At 36.6% G+C, this 17,496-nt stretch overlaps 1 protein-coding gene across 1 annotated transcript in view; it reads right to left on the bottom strand.

The window, feature by feature from the left end:
• Positions 1–17,496, bottom strand: part of LOC149846035 (myosin-15-like) — a 98,347-nt gene that overhangs the window by 48,645 nt on the left and 32,206 nt on the right. Inside the window, exons 10-11 of the mRNA XM_089990328.1 lie at positions 9,955–10,101; positions 9,769–9,870 (exon numbers count right to left, since the gene is read on the bottom strand). Of these exons, the coding sequence (XP_089846454.1) occupies positions 9,769–9,870; positions 9,955–10,101 (249 nt within the window). The remainder of the gene's footprint in view (positions 1–9,768; positions 9,871–9,954; positions 10,102–17,496) is intronic.

Here is a 17,496-nt window from a genome sequence, read left to right as displayed (position 1 = left end):
CCTGATCATTTTGTTTTAAGTTTAATTCAGCTAAGTCAGACAATAACAGCTCCTTGACTTCTCCACAGTTCTTCAAACTATTTGTCCCCTTTCTTGTCTCTGATTGCTTTCCTCTATTTTGGGGGTTGAACCAGCAATTAGCTTTGATGTGCCCTCTTTTGTTGCATAAAAAACAAGTGAGTATCGTCATTTGTCTCTGCGGATTGGGAGGAATGTTGGGTGTAGGTAATATGCCACGACTTTCGTGTTCATTCCTTCCTCGACTACCCATCTCTCGAAAATCATACCTACCATGTCATCGCCCATAAGCAACCCCTGTGGCAAGCACGTTTTATGCTCCAATGGGAACATGAGTTTCTTTAGAAAATCCCTTCAAAGTGATCTCATACAGAAAAAGCTTGGCACGAAGATCTTCAAATGTAGGTAAATCGGGTAAACATAATGAGTAACCATCATATGATAATCGGGTCCCAGGCCGCTCAAAGTTTGATGCACCATATCCTTGTCACTAACTGCACACCCCACGATGGCTAATTGATCTGTAATAGTCTTCATTTTATTCAAGTATTTCATGATAGTCATGGAGTCCTTTTTCAACATTTGAAACTCCTTTAAAAACAGTACTCTGGCCTGAGAAACTTGAGAATATGTCTGAACCAGTCGGTGCCATAACCGCATAGCTGAGCAGTCATCTGGAATTGCCACAAGCACCTCTTGCGACAGAGTAGAAGTGATATAGGCCACCAATGCCTGATCTTGCTTCATCCAGGATACATATTCTGGATTTCTAACATATGTAATAAAAGAGTCTCCCTTACCATTCTTGTCTTCTTGTGACATTAACTCTGGAGGAACTGGGACAGAGCCATCCAAATGTCCGAAAAGATCCTGACTTCTTATGAACGGAATGATTTGTCTCTTCCAGGTTAGGAAATTGGAGTTGTTCAGTATCTCAGGCACGAGTTGATTGAGAAAGCTTGAAGAAAGACCAGATTGAGGAGGAAATGAATCCATATTCTAGAGATGAAGGAAATCGAAATGAAATGAGAAACAAAGGAGAAAGATGATTTTAGAACAGAGTGGCAAGTAAAAGCCTGGCTCAAAAGAAATTCAGAACAAAAATTAGATTACAAACAAATTCTGCCTTTTTTTATTCTAGGCGGTTTGCAGACCAGAAGCAGTAAATCAGATTTTGCTATAAAATCTGTTTCGAATAAGATTCAACCAGTATTTAGCACGTCACTTTGAAAATGACGTGTTTTCTGAATTAAAATGGAAGAAAAGATAAATTCAAGAAATTGATCAACAAAGAGAATTAACAATTAATTAAAGAGGAGAGAAGATCATGCCCAGATCATAGTTTGATTTTGTATCTATTTGTAAATCAGAAGGAAAAAAAAGGGCTTTGACGTGATCCTTTCAATTTGAAATCACGCCTAGATCAAAAAACTGATCTTATGTGATTATCCAAAGTTTTGTTTGTGCGAGATCACGTTCAGATCAAAAAGACAATCAAGAGGATAACAAAGAATCGAAGGAAAGAAAAAGAAAGCACGCCTATGAGAACAAATCCAAGATTTGATTTGAAAACCAAGAAATGAAAGGGTTGATAAAATCGATAAGAGAGAATACAGGAAGGAGATATGAGATTGAATAGAAAGCTACCATAGAAGGAAACGGGAAACTGGATTTTGATGAATACAAGGAGATAACGATCTTCAAGGTTGAATTTGTGGCGCTGATACCATGTTAGAGATTGAAGGTTTTGATGTTCAACCACAAGAATAGAGAGAGAATGGAGGAGAGAATGTGTGTTGCTGAAAACCCACAATAGAGATCTGTGTATCAAGCCTTTCTTTAAGTATTTGCTAATACAAATATTAGGGTACTAAAATACCCTTTACACAATAGACTAAAATACAAGTGAGCCATTAATGAACATATGACATAATGAACTTGAGTTGGGTCTGGATCTCGAATCCAAACCCAGATATGAATGACGATTTCTTTTCAATAACCCCTAGCATAATATCAGAAGTAGGAAGTTCTGCAACGAATGGAAAAGGTATGGCTGGTGTTAAAGGCTCTATTAATAGTTTTTTCCCTCCTAGGACTGCCCTTATGGTGTAACCCGGCATTCATACTGCTATAGCTCCTCAACATTTAGTCGAGCAGGCAAATGTCGCGATTGGGAGATGATTCTATGATTCCTGCATTCCTTTCAATGTTGCAAATTACTTTCATTTTCAGGTCATGGCAGATGTCATAACCAGTATCGGGTCTAGGTATAAAATGCATTTATATCATGATTTATTTAAAAAAAAATTAAATACTAATGTGAATGAAGTGAAGGCATATTGTGATGAAATGAAGCAGTCATGTAAAAAAATTGGGTGTAGCATTATGGCAGATAGGTGGACAAACAGAAAGTCAAGGACCTTGATAAATTTCCTTGTCTATTACCCCAAAGGAACTATATTTTTGAAGTTAATTAATCTGTCTAATACGTCCAAGAGAGCAGATGTATCGTTCAGAGTATTTGATCAAGTTGTGAAAGAGGTTCAACCTCAAAATATTCTTTAATTTATCAGTGATAATGCAACAAATTATAGAACAGCAAGTAAAGAATTGGCAGAAAATTATGAGTCATTCTTTTGGACTCTATGTGTTGCCGATTGCATAAATCTCATGCTTGAGTACATCGACAACATGAATGAGATAAAGTACACAATTGATTACAGACAAGAATTTAGTAAATTTATTTATAATCATGCATGGATTTTGAGCCAAACGAGAAAGTACATTAGTGGTGCTGAGTTGATTCGTAATGCAGTTACTAGATTTATCTTTGACAGTGCAAAGTCTAATAAAAGAATACAACAACAAACAAAACAACAACAACTACGCCTTCATCCCACAACAATTGGGGTCAGCGATATGAACCAAAAAAGAAATTCATTTTGGGTCTTCCACATGAATCCTTTTCCTCCAATCATTTCTATCCAACGCCATGTCCTCGGTGAGGTTGAAAGCATTCATATCCTTTCCTATCATCTCCATCCAAGTCTTCCTAGGCCTACCCCGACCTCTTTTAACTAATATATTTTCCCATTTCTCCAACCTTCTAACTGGAGCATCATTAGGCCTTCGCCGAATATGTCCAAACCACCGTAAACGATTCTCTCGCATCTTATTTTCAATGGGTGCAACACCTACCTTCTTACGTATCTCTTCGTTCCGAATCTTATCTTTTATTGTATTTCCACACATCCATCTAAGCATCCGCATCTCAGCTACACTCATTTTTTGAATATGATGTCTCTTGGCAGCCCAACATTCCGTACCATATAGTAAAGCGGGTCTAATAGTCGTCCTATAAAACTTTCCCTTCAACCGCAATGGCATTCTACGATCGCACAGCACTCCAGTAGCACTTTTCCATTTCATCCACCCAACCTTTATCCTATGATTTACATCTCCATCAATTTCTCCATACTTTTGAATGATGGATCCCAAATATTTGAAATAATCATTCACCGGTATATCTTGCTCACCAAGCTTCACTACACTCCCATCACTACTTCGTTGCTTACTAAACCGACATTTCATATATTCAGTCTTACTCTTACTCAACTTAAAACCTCTAGCTTCCAATGTCTGTCTCCATAATTCTAACTTAGCATTAACCCCAGCTCTAGACTCATCAATTAAAACAATATCATCAGCAAACAACATACACCACGGTACATTTTCTTCAATTGATCTCGTAAGCTCATCCATCACTATCGCAAATAGGAAAGGGCTTAAAGCAGATCCTTGATGTAACCCAACCGTTATCGGAAAATTGGTTGTCACCCCTCCACAAGTGCGGACATTGGTTACTACTCCTTCATACATATCTTTAATTATACTAATGTACTTGAGAGAAACACCTTTCTTCATCATTGTCCACCAGAGAACGTCCCTAGGTACTCTATCGTATGCCTTCTCTAAATCAATAAAAACCATATGCAAATCTTTGTTCCTCTCCCTATATCTTTCAATAAGTTGTCTAAGAAGATGTATAGCTTCCATAGTTGATCTTCCAGGCATAAAACCAAATTGATTCTCCGATATCATGACAACCTTCCTCAACCTAGACTCAATCACCCTCTCCCAAAGTTTCATAGTATGACTCATGAGTTTTATACCACGATAGTTTGTGCAATCTTGTATATCACCCTTATTCTTATATAAAGGCACCAAAGTACTCTTCCTCCACTCATTAGGCATCTTATTTGTTCGCCAAATCAAGTTAAAAAGATTTGTCAACCATTCTAAACCTTTCTCTCCCAAGCATTTCCAAGCCTCGATAGGTATACCATCTGGGCCAACTGCCCTTCTTGATTTCATTTTCTTCAAAGCCTCTGCAATTTCTTTCTTTTGAATCTTGCGCATGAAGTCACGATTTATCTCATGAAAAGGAATGGAGAAGTCTCCAAGATCTTGAGCATGACTATCATTTTCATCAAATGAGTTAAAAATCAAGAAGGGCAGTTGGCCCAGATGAGTGGAATGGAACTGAATTAAAAAAAACATTTTCATCAAATGAGTGGAATGCATAACACCATGCACAAAAAAAAGCCAAGAGAAATTGTAGATATTGTATTCAAAAGTGAATTCTAGCATTCATGTGTGAAGTTGTTGAGAATCACTATACCTTTAAATTTGTTGACAGTTAACACAGACGAACTATAGCTTATCTCTATGAGGCCATAGATAAGGCAAAAAAGGCCAGTATAGATAATTTGAATGAGAAGGAAAAATTGTGAATATCTATATGAAACATCATTGATCATAAGTGAATGGGGCAACTTCATCAATCTCTTCATGCTACATCATATTATTTAAATCTTGCATTTAGATACTCCTCTATGTTTAAAATGAACAATAAAATCAAAAAGGGACTTTTGGATTGCATCGAAAGGTTGATCCCTGATTGTGGAATTCAAGATCAAATTCATAAAAAATAAAAATTTATGATAATGCATTGTATGGTATGGGAAAACATGCAACAGTGCGAAAATGTATCATGATGCATCCAGGTAATTTATTTTGTCGATTTTAATTTTAATTTTAATTTTAATTTTAATTTCATATTGTTATTTATTTTTTATGTTTTGTATGAATGTACCTATTATTGTCTTACTGATTTCTCATTTTCTTGTTTTTTTCAGACATGTGGTGGAGCAGGTTTCGAAGTGATGTTCCAAATTTGAGAGCTTTTGTCATTTGCATTGTTAGTGAAATGTGTAGTGCAAGTGGATGCGAGAAAAACTGGAGTCTCTTTGAGCAAATCTATACAAAATGAAGAAATATATTGGAGCACAAAAGGCCCAATGACCTCGTCTACGTTCGCTATAACTTACGACTAAGGCATGGGTATATAAAATTATAAAGTTTATAGTCATTTTCATGTGTTTATTTAAAGTTTTTTTATATAATACAAAACACCACTAATTTTAATTTTATCATATCATCTTTTTGGGCAAATAGAAAAGTTATCATTAAGGCACAAAGAGCAATTGATCCCATCAATTTGGAACATTTTGATGCATTGGATGCATGGGTTGAAGAAAAAGCAAGCATTTTGAATGAAAATGACATTTAGTTGATCAATGTGGAAGGATCACATGAGGTTGATGATGAAGAGCCCACGTATATTGGAGACGATATAAATGTCGAAGGAGAAGGAAAAGAAAATAATGATGATGATTGAAGTTATATTTTCAAAAAAACATGGTCATTTAACAATTAAGTGTTTATAAACTTGGTTGTTTTGCTTTTGTTTATGTAATATGAAGGTACGAGTCTTGTGGCATGTTCTTAATTGCATGATATTTAATATTTTGCATTGTTCTTGTGAGATAGTTAATGTTTGATGATGTCTTATGCAGCTCATAGAGACATAAATACTTCATATGTGATTTTATGGTTGTATTTTGCGTAATTCATCATTGTTTCATGTGTTATAAATTTTTAAAATTTTTCCTACTTTTTCTTTATTTTTCTTGATTTTTTGAATTTTTAAGAAAAAAAATATTAAAAAATAAAAATTTTTAATGATACTATGATATGTAGCTTTTTTCGGCCCAACCAATACAGGTAATGATACAATACTTACAACCTTGGTTTAAAGATCAAAAATCCCAAAGTCATGCTATAGTAAGATCTTGTGTGTATTGATTTGTTCGACAGCCTGAGGGTTGCCCCTCACAACAAAGGTTGTTGCAATCTATAGCCCTAAGCATTGGTTTTGTCCCAGAAGTACCACTAAACAGCCTGAGGGTTGCCCCTCACAAAAGGGGTTGTTGCAATCTATAGCCCTAAGCATTGGTTTTGCCCCAGAAGTACCACTAAATACGTGCAATGATTCAGTAAAAAGGGGTGAAATATACACAAAAATATTTAGAGATTTTAATAGGAGGGGGGCTGAGAAGTTGTAATTATGGGGCAGGTAGTCAATTTGAATGGTACTCATAAAAGATTCTGCAAAGTGTTTGACATAGTCTATTGAGGAGATTGGGAATCATGTAAAGCAAACATCAAGAAGTAACTATGTCACATGGGTGCGGGTGCGGGGGTGCGGCACTTTCAACAAACTTGGATATATATATATATATATATATATATATATATATAGTCCAAAAGTTGGGCATAAATGACCCTGGGTGCGTTGACTGCACCCAGGGTCAGGTTGACCGCATGGGGTGCGGGTGCAATGCGGATGCAGCACCTAGTTGAAGAGTCCCTGTGACATAGAGAAGTAATGCAGCAAACTATCTCAAGGCAGAAGATTTGCTAATTGTGAGTTACTAGAGATTATGTTGGTGGCAATGTGTTCCTACACTATTTATTGATTTGTGCAGAATATGGCAAGATGAATTTATGCAAAAATATGTGATTGGAAAGCTAGGGCGTGTTAGGTTGCATATATAGATACATGCATATATACATCCATACATACACAGACACATCTTCACACACCTCCGCCACGGACAGTTCTGAAGTTTACAAGAGTTTACCAAGAAAAGGGTAACGCTCCATCCTTCTTTGGAAAGTATTTATGTTCTAAATCAACCCTTATGGCTCAGCTTTTGTAGTGGAATTGGACAGGTACATGCGACAAGTTAGAAATCCAAGGCTTGATGAAGTTGAGCAAGGAGAAAAAAAATGGCCTTGTAGAAAGCTATGTCACACGGACTCGGCTAGGGAGGTGCCGCACCCGAGTCGACACGCCCCGACACGATTGCGGACACGGGTGCGGCCTCGGACACGGCCTGGACTCGGTCAACGCCGAGTCGGACTCGGTCAACGAGTCCAGGCCGAGTCCGTCTTAATTTTGGGCTCGGTCAACGTTGACCGATTCCAAAAATGTCCATTTTTAGTACAAAAAACAAAAAAAAAAGATCTTTTTATATATTTTTTAAATATATATATATATATATAGCATGAGTCTTAAACATTAGGCCCAGAAAAAAAAAATTATTCTTAAATATTATCATTTAATTCTCTCTCTCAATCTTAAAAGCTAATAAATTCTCGTCCACGAGTACCAACACTTTTCATCCACCAAGTTCTCTCTCTTATAAAAGCTAATAAATTCTCATCCACGAGTAGCAACACTTTCTCATCCACCAAGATCTCTCTCTCTCTCTCTCTTTTTCAAATCTAGCTTTGAAAAATTAAAAGCTTTTAATGCTTTTAATTAATGTTAGGAATTTTAGCAAAAGATATTTAATGATTTACCAGAACGTGCTTTTAGTTAATGCTTTTAATTAATACCTTGATGATGTTTTATTCCCATGGTAGCTAAGACTCGGCTGAGTCAATGATAAACTCAGCCTAGTTTGGTTCTAACCCAGTTATGCTACTATTTTAACTCAGTTAGTTCAGGATCTGAGACAACTTGGAAGAGTCACGAGCCGAGTCCAAAATTTATATAGACATATGCACACACTGGATATATATATATACATATATATATATATATATATATATATATATATATATTTTAAATATATATATATATAGCCAAGTCCCCGTGTCCAAAATTTTTAAAATTGCACCGCACCCGTGTCGCACCCGCACCCGCACCCGCACCCGCACCCATGTGACATAGGTAGAAAGTCTCTTCTGGAAATGTTACATTAATTGATAGAAAAGAGCCACTAATGAAAAGGGATAGTGAAAATTGCTAAATATGAGCAACGGACACACAAGCCATTTAAGCGACTAAGATGAGGTAGGATGTAAAGTTACATGCCCTCCCCAATCCTATTTATGAAGATAACTCCAATGCCAATAATGAGGTGAACAAAAAAAAAACAAAGAATAGTTAACTATTGTGTTCAAGTTTTAGACCATAGTCACTTCTCATGTACATTCCTCTTTTGAGTACCACCTGTGGGGCTTTAGACTACTTGACCAAAATTAGAGCATGTTTGCCAACTCCAATGCCAATCATGAGGTTAAAAAAAAATCAAAATACGTAAATATTATGTTCAAGCTTTACACCATAATCTCTTCTGAAGTACATTCCTCTTTTGAGTACCACCTATCATCCTTTAGACTGCTTGACCAAAATTAGAGCATGTTTGCCAGGTAACCATTCCTTTTTGCTTTTTATAACTAAATCAAGCTCGGGTATAAGGTGGCACATCTCAAGTTACAAAATGAATACACCAACTTATCTGAATTTTCCCAAACAAAAAGAAATAAAACAAATTAAAATTTCAAGAGTAAGATAAGCTCAACTCTTTGGAGTCACTTCGAACAACACAAAGCTGGGGAAAAAATAGATAAGAAAAAGGAAGGTTGTGCAAGTTCCCATATGCCCAGTGATGATACTGGCATTTCTATCATGTAGCTCATGGATGGATTAAGGATTTGGTACCACAGCTGTTCAAAGTACTGACTGTTTAGAAAAGATAAAGGGAACAAAATAACTGTTAATCAACGTTCTTAAAGGTGTTTTGAGGGGCGTTAAGGGTGTACTCCTTCACCGCCCCTCATTACAAAACGCCATGAGGCTTACGCTTCTATGCTGGGTGGTGAGGCTTATGCCTCCCCAGCATAGAGGCTTATGAAATTTCATGAGGCGTAGATCTCCATAAAAGGCCCACACCACTTCTTTTTACTGTTTACTGTGGTACTTTCCTCTCTTTGGTTGTCTGGTATATTATTTCTTTTTAACTGTTTACCTTTGTTGTTGTTTTATATGTCCATTTGCACCTTTTGTGGCTACTTAGTTTACAAACTTACCCTTGCATGCACATAACTAGTTGCTCTTAGAAAAAAACATTAGTAGCCTCTACGTTTCTTTAACTTCATATTGCTATGCTTTGATATTGTTTTGTTTTTTATTATTTAATGTTATTTATTTATACTTTATAATTAATGAATAAATACTCTGTTTTAATAGTTTTTTATTTCTTTAACATTTTTTCAGTTTAAACCTTGAGAAATATTGAGGCTTATGCCTTACTGCCCCTTGAGGCTTATGGCTTTTTCATATTTTCGAAAAACCCCTCGTGCCTTTAAAAACCTTTCTGCTAATAATTAAAAAAGAAACACCACAAATGGACTGATATCAGCAATTGCAAAAAGTTCTAAAAATATATTGATTACATGAACTTGAAACATCAGATTTTCTAAAGTTAAAGAAAAGCATGTGCGTGTGTGTGTGTGAGAGAGAGAGAGAGGGTTGGAATTAATAATTTCAAAGACCTGTTTTTCTTAAAGCATTCAAACCCATAAATATCCAGCAATCCAATCTGTACCACAGAATCAGGATCTTGCCCAACAGATCTGTTGATTTTGTCCACTAGCCTGCATCAAAACCAACACCAAAAATTGCTATCAACTAAAAGCTGATGCAATATTTCCCTGTTTTAAAATTTAAAACCTGCATACCAATCAAATAAGCGAGAATAAACAGTCTTCGCTAAGGCATCACGACTGGCTACTGCAGCATTACAGTCCAGAGCTTTTACAATATTTCCTTCAAGAGTCTGTATTGAACGTGTACACAGTGTTGCAAGCAAAAGCTTGGTGTCACACCTGGTATACATCGTCTCATCAAAATAAGCAAGATAGAACATATTTAAACAGAAACAACTTTCAAGTCATGCTTGGATTACCCACTAGAAAAAATATGAACTTCTAACAAAATATCAAAAACAAGCAAGCTAGTAAGCAGCATGAGGAAGAATGGCATGATTGTACATGAGCAATTTCTCAATTAGTGGACACCTGACTCCAAAAAATGCATAGGAAACAAAGTAGATATCCTTACTCTGCCCCTTCAGCAATATCAAGGACCACCCAAGCAGAAGTTAGAAAAAAGGTTTATGTGCAATTTGGGAAAATAGAACAAAACTTTATAAGTGACAGACTGGCAGCAGAAAACCATGGAAACTTTTTTTCCAACCTGGCGTCACAGCCAGGAAATCATTTCCCTTTAATGTTGGCAACTATTTATTAACATTGAAATTGAAAAAAGTTAATTCATCATACATAAGGTCTGTGTGACACAGAGACATGAACCAGCCAGATATATCCATGTCAGACACCTCCAGACACCACTACTTTTAAGCATTTGTGCACACTGTAACTAATAATTCAAGCAAGAACTCCTCTGGATATTCTAGATAAAGGGACAACACTTTTAGGCACTACATCCATAGGGATAATTTGTAATTTTAGTCTACTGTTTCTTTCTTTTTCTTTTTTGGATTGAAACATAAATTGTATAGTTGCTTTTGATAAGTTTTTCAAAATACGATCATCCTAATGGTTTAGTTTTTCAAAGAATATATTCATGTTCTTGTGCAAATCATCAAACAAGGAACTTGAAAAGATAGCCTTTTTTTGTTTAACATTACGCTCGCATTCATCTAACCACCAGTTTGACACCCTCTTCCATTTCATAGCTTACAGTTCAAATGTTTTCATATTTGTTGTGTGAGCCTTATAAATGTGTAAATCAGTTGATTTTATGTCTCACCATGTCTGACCCTCCGTACCCCTGTTTGAGACCAACAAATAATCTGTAAACACATCTTTAATGTCCAGTTGTATGCAGAAACAGATATACAAATTATATATATATATATATATATATATATACACACACACACATATATACACACACACACACACATACATACATACATACATATATACATACATAAATACATATATACAGGGCCAGTAGAATATGAGAACTAGAGTGTAAACTAGGGATTTCCAACGCTTTTTTTGCAAATCTGACACTGCAGATGCATTCAGCATGGAATGTTTGCTCGGAATCAACTGTTGGATCATGCTTTTTCAATAAACAAAAACATAATTTTTGGATGCTTGAATTATGAAAAATCCGAGCTGTCAATTTTCTAGCACTAAAAAAATCCTGCTTATGCATTGCAATTGGATGATTCAAGAGCTGGTCCCTTTAAAACCAAGCATGAAGATCACATCTGTACGGTCAGATTTAAGGGGGGGGAAACAAGAAACCCCATGAAAATCTCAGTTCGCACTCTAGTTTTCATATTAGAGTCACTAGAATATGAGAACTACCATGTGAACTGGGCATTTCCAACACCTATTTTTCGCAAATCCTACCATGAAGATGTGTTCGGCATGGTGAACTTGCTAGGAATCAACTGTTGGATCATATATTTTCAATGAAAAAATACAATTTTGGATGCTTGAATATTTATGAAGATTATAAGCCATTAATTTTAAATCCTTAAAAAATCTTGTTTATGCATCATAATTGGATGCTTCAAGAGCTGGTCCTTATAAAAGTTAAAACCAAAAATGTAGATCACATCCATACAGTCAGATTTAAGAGCGAAGAACAAAAAATCCATGAAAATCGTGGTTCACACGGTCGTTCTCATAGCAGTTAATCCAAAAAATAACCATTGGTCACTACGCTTGATCATATATCACTGTTGGTTCTCAAGAGTTTTGCATTTTCACATGGAGAACATTCAGAATAATAACTGATAATAACCACTTTGTAAAAGTACTATGAATTGCTACCAGAGTCCAGCAGAGCGTATAAACAAAATAAAACTGCATTGCCCAATTTAGATAAGAAAATAAATCACGCACTATGTCACATGGGTGCGGGTGCGACACAATATATATATATATATATATAAGACTCGGTCAAAGTTGTACCCATTAGGGGACAGGTGATGAGTTGTGAAGCCTGATTCAGGGTTTTTTTCCTTACAGGAGGGGGGGGTTCCCCCCGGCACGGGTCCCGCTGCGCGGTCAGCGGGCGGGGGTCCAGGGGGGGGCGTTGACCGCACCCAGGGTCGGGTTGACCGAGTCCGAGCCGCACCCGTGTCCACACCCGTGTTGGTGCGTGTCGACGCGGGTGCAGCGACCTTGGAGCCGAGTCCGTGTGACATAGATCACGCACTATAAGACTTTGTAGCATGAAGTTTTCCAGAGCACATTGCATTCCCACTAATGCATTTCTTAGATGCTCCCTACAGTCGAATACTAACCCAAAGGGTACCTGAGGCACTTCTACATAGGGGTGTATACAAGCCAAGCTCAAGCCAACCTGAGCTGGTAGAGCTCACCCCCACAAGCTGTTGGTCTGGTCAGGCATGGCTTGAACTCATCTCAAGCTTTACATAGTATGATCTGAACTTGGTAAGTTAAGATATGGAGGAGCTTAATCTCGCCTCGGCTCAGGCCCATTGTCTTAAACAAGCTGAGCTTGGCTCAATTTCAATATGTATAGACCGGTGTCTGCTGCGAAGCAGTGGGGCCATCGTTGCTTCAAAATTCAAATGAGGGAGAGGCTGGGGGCAAAGGGGGAAGAGAGAGAGAGAGAGAGACTGGGGGCAAGGGTGAGAGACAAGAGTGGAATGAAACACTAATCCACTCCCAGTCTCAAGGATTTTATACAAGAAATATGACGCATTTATTTCATTGAAAATCAATTATTAAGATAAGTCACAAGTTATTTTTATGTACATTATATATATGTGTGTGTGTGTGTGTGAACTGGGCTTAATCGGGCCTAATTCAGCTTATTCAGCATATTAGGTCGTCTAAGCATGGCTCCTTTGCATGCACGAGCCTGACCTTGGTGCTCAAGCTCAGTTCATATAAGAACCGAGCTCGTCCAGACCCGACCCATTGTGCAGGCCTACTCCTACACATGCTCCCAACTACCACGCTCAATTGAATGCGCTCAGACCAAGCTCGTGCTCACCCGACCCGTTGTGCAGGTATACTCCTACACATGCTCCCAGCTACCATACTCAAGTATGCAATGAAACCACACGACTGCATGTGAACATTAGCAGCATCAGAACATACAATCATACACTACAATACTTTCACAGTGAAATAAGTGCAGATACCTGTTAAGATTAAACGTATCCTTTTGTATATATACGTACATACATATGTATATAGTATAGTATATATGTATAGATTCACATGTTTACGTATATATATTTTTATATACATACAATATGTATATATATATTTATTATAATATCTATATCTATATATATATATATATATTGGGGACTAAGTCAAACAAGTGGACTCAGTCCCAATGGCTAGAAATTCTAGCTGTTGGGACCTAGTCAAACTTGTTTGACTACCTATTGAGAGGACTTCCTCTCCTTTACTTCTTCCTCACTTTCTCCTCTACAAATAAAGGGTGTTTGTGTATGTGTAAGGTTGAGAGAGTGATGGGTAGTATTAGGGTTGTGTATTTTTTTTCTTTTAGTGCATTGTAGTGAGGCTGGAATGTAATTTTATTTTGAATTTCATTTAATGTACATTATGAATAAAATTATTTATTTACATTTTGACATGTGTCTTTTAATTCTTAAGTTTGTTGTTTAAATGTATAATGTTTTAAGTCTTTGAGATCATCATGGAGTGCATTGGAATCCGCACCATTTCGTGACATGGTATCAAAGCAAGGCATCAGAGTCTTGGAAAGAATTCGTATTAATAAATGAAATAGATTCAAAGATTTTTTTATTCTGGTATGTATCTTTGGCTTCTTGTTTTTTATATATAGGTTAAGTTTTAAAAAAAAAAGAGTTATGTTAAAAATAAATATTTTTGTAAAGTATGTGAAAATTGTGGTGTTTTGATATGTCTTAGATTATGGATATGTGTAGTGAAAAACTATATTTTGCATATGCTTTTACACTCATTTCATTTGAACAAAAATATTCTTTTATATATATCATGCCTTATTGTCTAACTTATTGTGGGATTTGTGATTGTGTTCTTTTAGAACACCTCTTTTTGGTTCCCTTTATGGGTATTGTGAGTGTGTGCCCTAGAGAATACCTTTGTAGTTATCCACTAAAGTTGAATATGTGGCTTCTTATAATATTACGATGTGATCAAGCATAATCTTTTATCGTGGTCTATTTTGAATAAGGTCTTTTTAATATGTAATTTCATATATATTTGAGCAATATTGCTCTATTAAGTAAAGATTATTTTTAAATGACACGTGTTGGATTAAGATTTTCTTGTTGGTATATGCTTTAATTATTGAAAGGCATAAGCATGACTTGTTATCATATAAAACATGTGTTTATCTTTTGTGATTTCTTTTTTGCTTATTGATATTCTACATCATGCTTATTGAAAAATGTTATATTATGAGAAAAATCTCTTGTTTAGTGTGATTATATATATGTGGATATATGTAAATCTATATAGCGCTTTGGGAATCTCCATTTGATTGTCATAAATTGCTTCATAATAGACTTATAATTTAGCTCTAACTTCTTAGTCATATGTGTTCTTGTCTCTTTAATGAGATTTATTGATTTTTTATATGTGAAGTGCACTTGGTTCTCATTATGTGGATTTATGATCTTTTGAAGGATTTTCAAACTTCATAATTCCACCACCTCTATGAAGAGTGCTTATATTAGGCCTGACTTGTTATTTGCTTATTCAAGATTGTGAAAATTGGCATGAGACATCTTGTATTGCATATAATTGCATCCATTGACATATTGTTGTGCATATGATTGCACAAATTTTTATACTAAGGTTTTTACCTAACTTTTTGGATTTGATTTAAAACTTGTCTTTTCAAATCAGATATTTGATATGAACTCACTGATTTGGAAAATGAATTATGTGAGTATCTATGTCACAGGGACTCGGCAAAACAGATGCCGCACCCGCGTCGACGCGACGCGGGATCGCGTGCAGGTGCGGCACCGGGTGCGGTCAACACAACCCTGGGTGCGGTCAATGCACCCAGGGTCATTTTTGCCCACAATTTTGGGCGAAAAAAAAAATTCCCCCCGATGAAAAGGAGGAGGATTAAGGCAAAAAAAAATGCCCTAATCTCTCCTCTCTCTCCCCCTGAGCTCGAGCTCTCCCATCGCCGCCCCCAGCTCCGCCTCTCAGGCTCCTCCTCTCCTTTCGTAGGTATGTCTCTCACTCTCTTCTTGGGTCGGTTGGGGAGGGGCCGAGCACCCCCCCCCCCTCTCGGTCTCTTGTTGGGTCGGCAGGGGAGCTGAGCCTCCCCTGCTCCCTCGTTTTTCGGCACAGGAGGGGCCGAGCCCCTCCCCCATCTACTTCCTTTTGTATGCGGAAGGACTCAGGAGAAGATGCTAGCAGCAGCAAGGATCAGCAGGAGCAAGAAGAGCCATTGTCTTTGTTGGAGGAGGAGGGAAGAAGGCAGCCATGTTCTTCCTTCCCATGGAGGAAGAGGAAGCCAGCAGAAGAGGGCAAAACGCCAATTCAGAGAACTAAAATGCCCTAATCATGGTAGCACTGTTTGTTGTTCTCTATAAATAAATCAATAATAAATACACCATAAATAATTGCTGGTCCCATCAAGTTGACTTGACCAGCGAGAATACAGTATACTGACACCTCTCTTACCCTCCGTCAGTGTGAACCCTACCAACTGATACATCCTTTCGTCTTTTTTGTCCGTCCTTTATTTTTTTTATACGAAGAGAAACCTCGTTGAAGAAAGGAAAACTCTGAGTGAAAACTAAAATACGAGAACCAAAATATGAGAACCGGAAATATGGGCATTTTCGACATTTGTTTTGCAAATCCAACCATATGTTAACGTGCTTGGCATGATGAATTTGCTTGGAATCAACCATAGGATCGTGGGTATTTTTGATAAAAAAATATTGAATATTTAATATGAACCATTGATTTTAAAGCCTTGAAAAATCGCAGTATTCCTTCTAATGATGCATTTGATGATGAAGAAGAAAATTATTAGCATCCATTACTTCATCAGGATATACTTTGGTATGTAATTTAGTTCTTTTATGCAATACTTATTTGATTGATATTTAGGTCGATTTATGTAATTGCTTTACTTATTTGATTGATAATTTGATATTTAGGTTGATATACTGCATGCATGATGAATCATATTATGAGTTTATGACAATGTTACTGTTAAATGTTAAGCTGTTAAAACTTCAAAATTATATATATATATATATATATATATTTTTCATTTTTGCCCCTGCCGCACCCCCGCACCTGGGTTTTTTGGAAGTGCCGAATCCCCGCACCCATGTGACATAGGTGAGTATGTATTGCCTTTTTATGGCATTTTGATTTGTCATAGAATTTTATATGATGCATTCTTTTCTCTTGGCCTTGTTATTGGGTCAGGGTTAGCCGTTGATGTGAGTTATGTGTGAAACTTAGATCATCGTATCAATCTAGATTTCCAAGGGTTATGAGTGACGTGTTACCACTTGTCTTGAATATGATTGATATTAGATTGGCCTCTTAATCCATATATATGCTTTTGTTAATTCCCATATGTTGTTGGGGTGAGGTATGTGCACCTTGTGTTTGATCTCTGGATTTGAGTGTGGTGTTTCACTCATTTGTTGCATGGTCATTATTGTTATGGATGCTTATAACTCTGTTTATTTGTGATGGCTATCTATTTTTTAAACCATGGTATTTCGAAAGATTGTTAAAATTGATATTCTTATTGATAACATTAGTATGTTTCCATTACAAGCTTTCTTACCTCGAGTGTCTTCTCCTTTTTATGCCTCTTATCTAAGTGTCATTATATGTAGATAAGAGATATTTGTTCACACCTTCATGTGTGTTTATAGCCCATTGTTGGCATTATACTCTTGATCTAATTGTTGATACACTTGATTTTTTAATGTTATTATATGTAGACCAGAGATGCTTATGCACACCCTCATGTGTGATTTTTAGCCCTTCGTTGGCATTATGCTCTTGTTCTAGTCACTGAGACATTTGTTTTTAAGTGTCATTATATGTAGATAAGAGATGTTTATATACACCTTCGCATGTGTTTTTGGCCCTTTGGTGGCATGATGATTATGTTATTGTTCTAGTTGCTGATACACTTGATGTTTGAGGTTTGGAGGCCTAGGAGGTGATTATTTGTAGTAGTTAAAC

This window comes from Nuphar pumila, chromosome 2, assembly GCF_984573655.1.
Source record: "Nuphar pumila chromosome 2, dmNupPumi1.hap1.1, whole genome shotgun sequence".
NCBI lineage: Eukaryota > Viridiplantae > Streptophyta > Magnoliopsida > Nymphaeales > Nymphaeaceae > Nuphar > Nuphar pumila.
The sequence above is the reverse complement of the archived record's forward strand: the minus strand, read 5'-3'. Positions and strand labels throughout refer to the sequence as shown.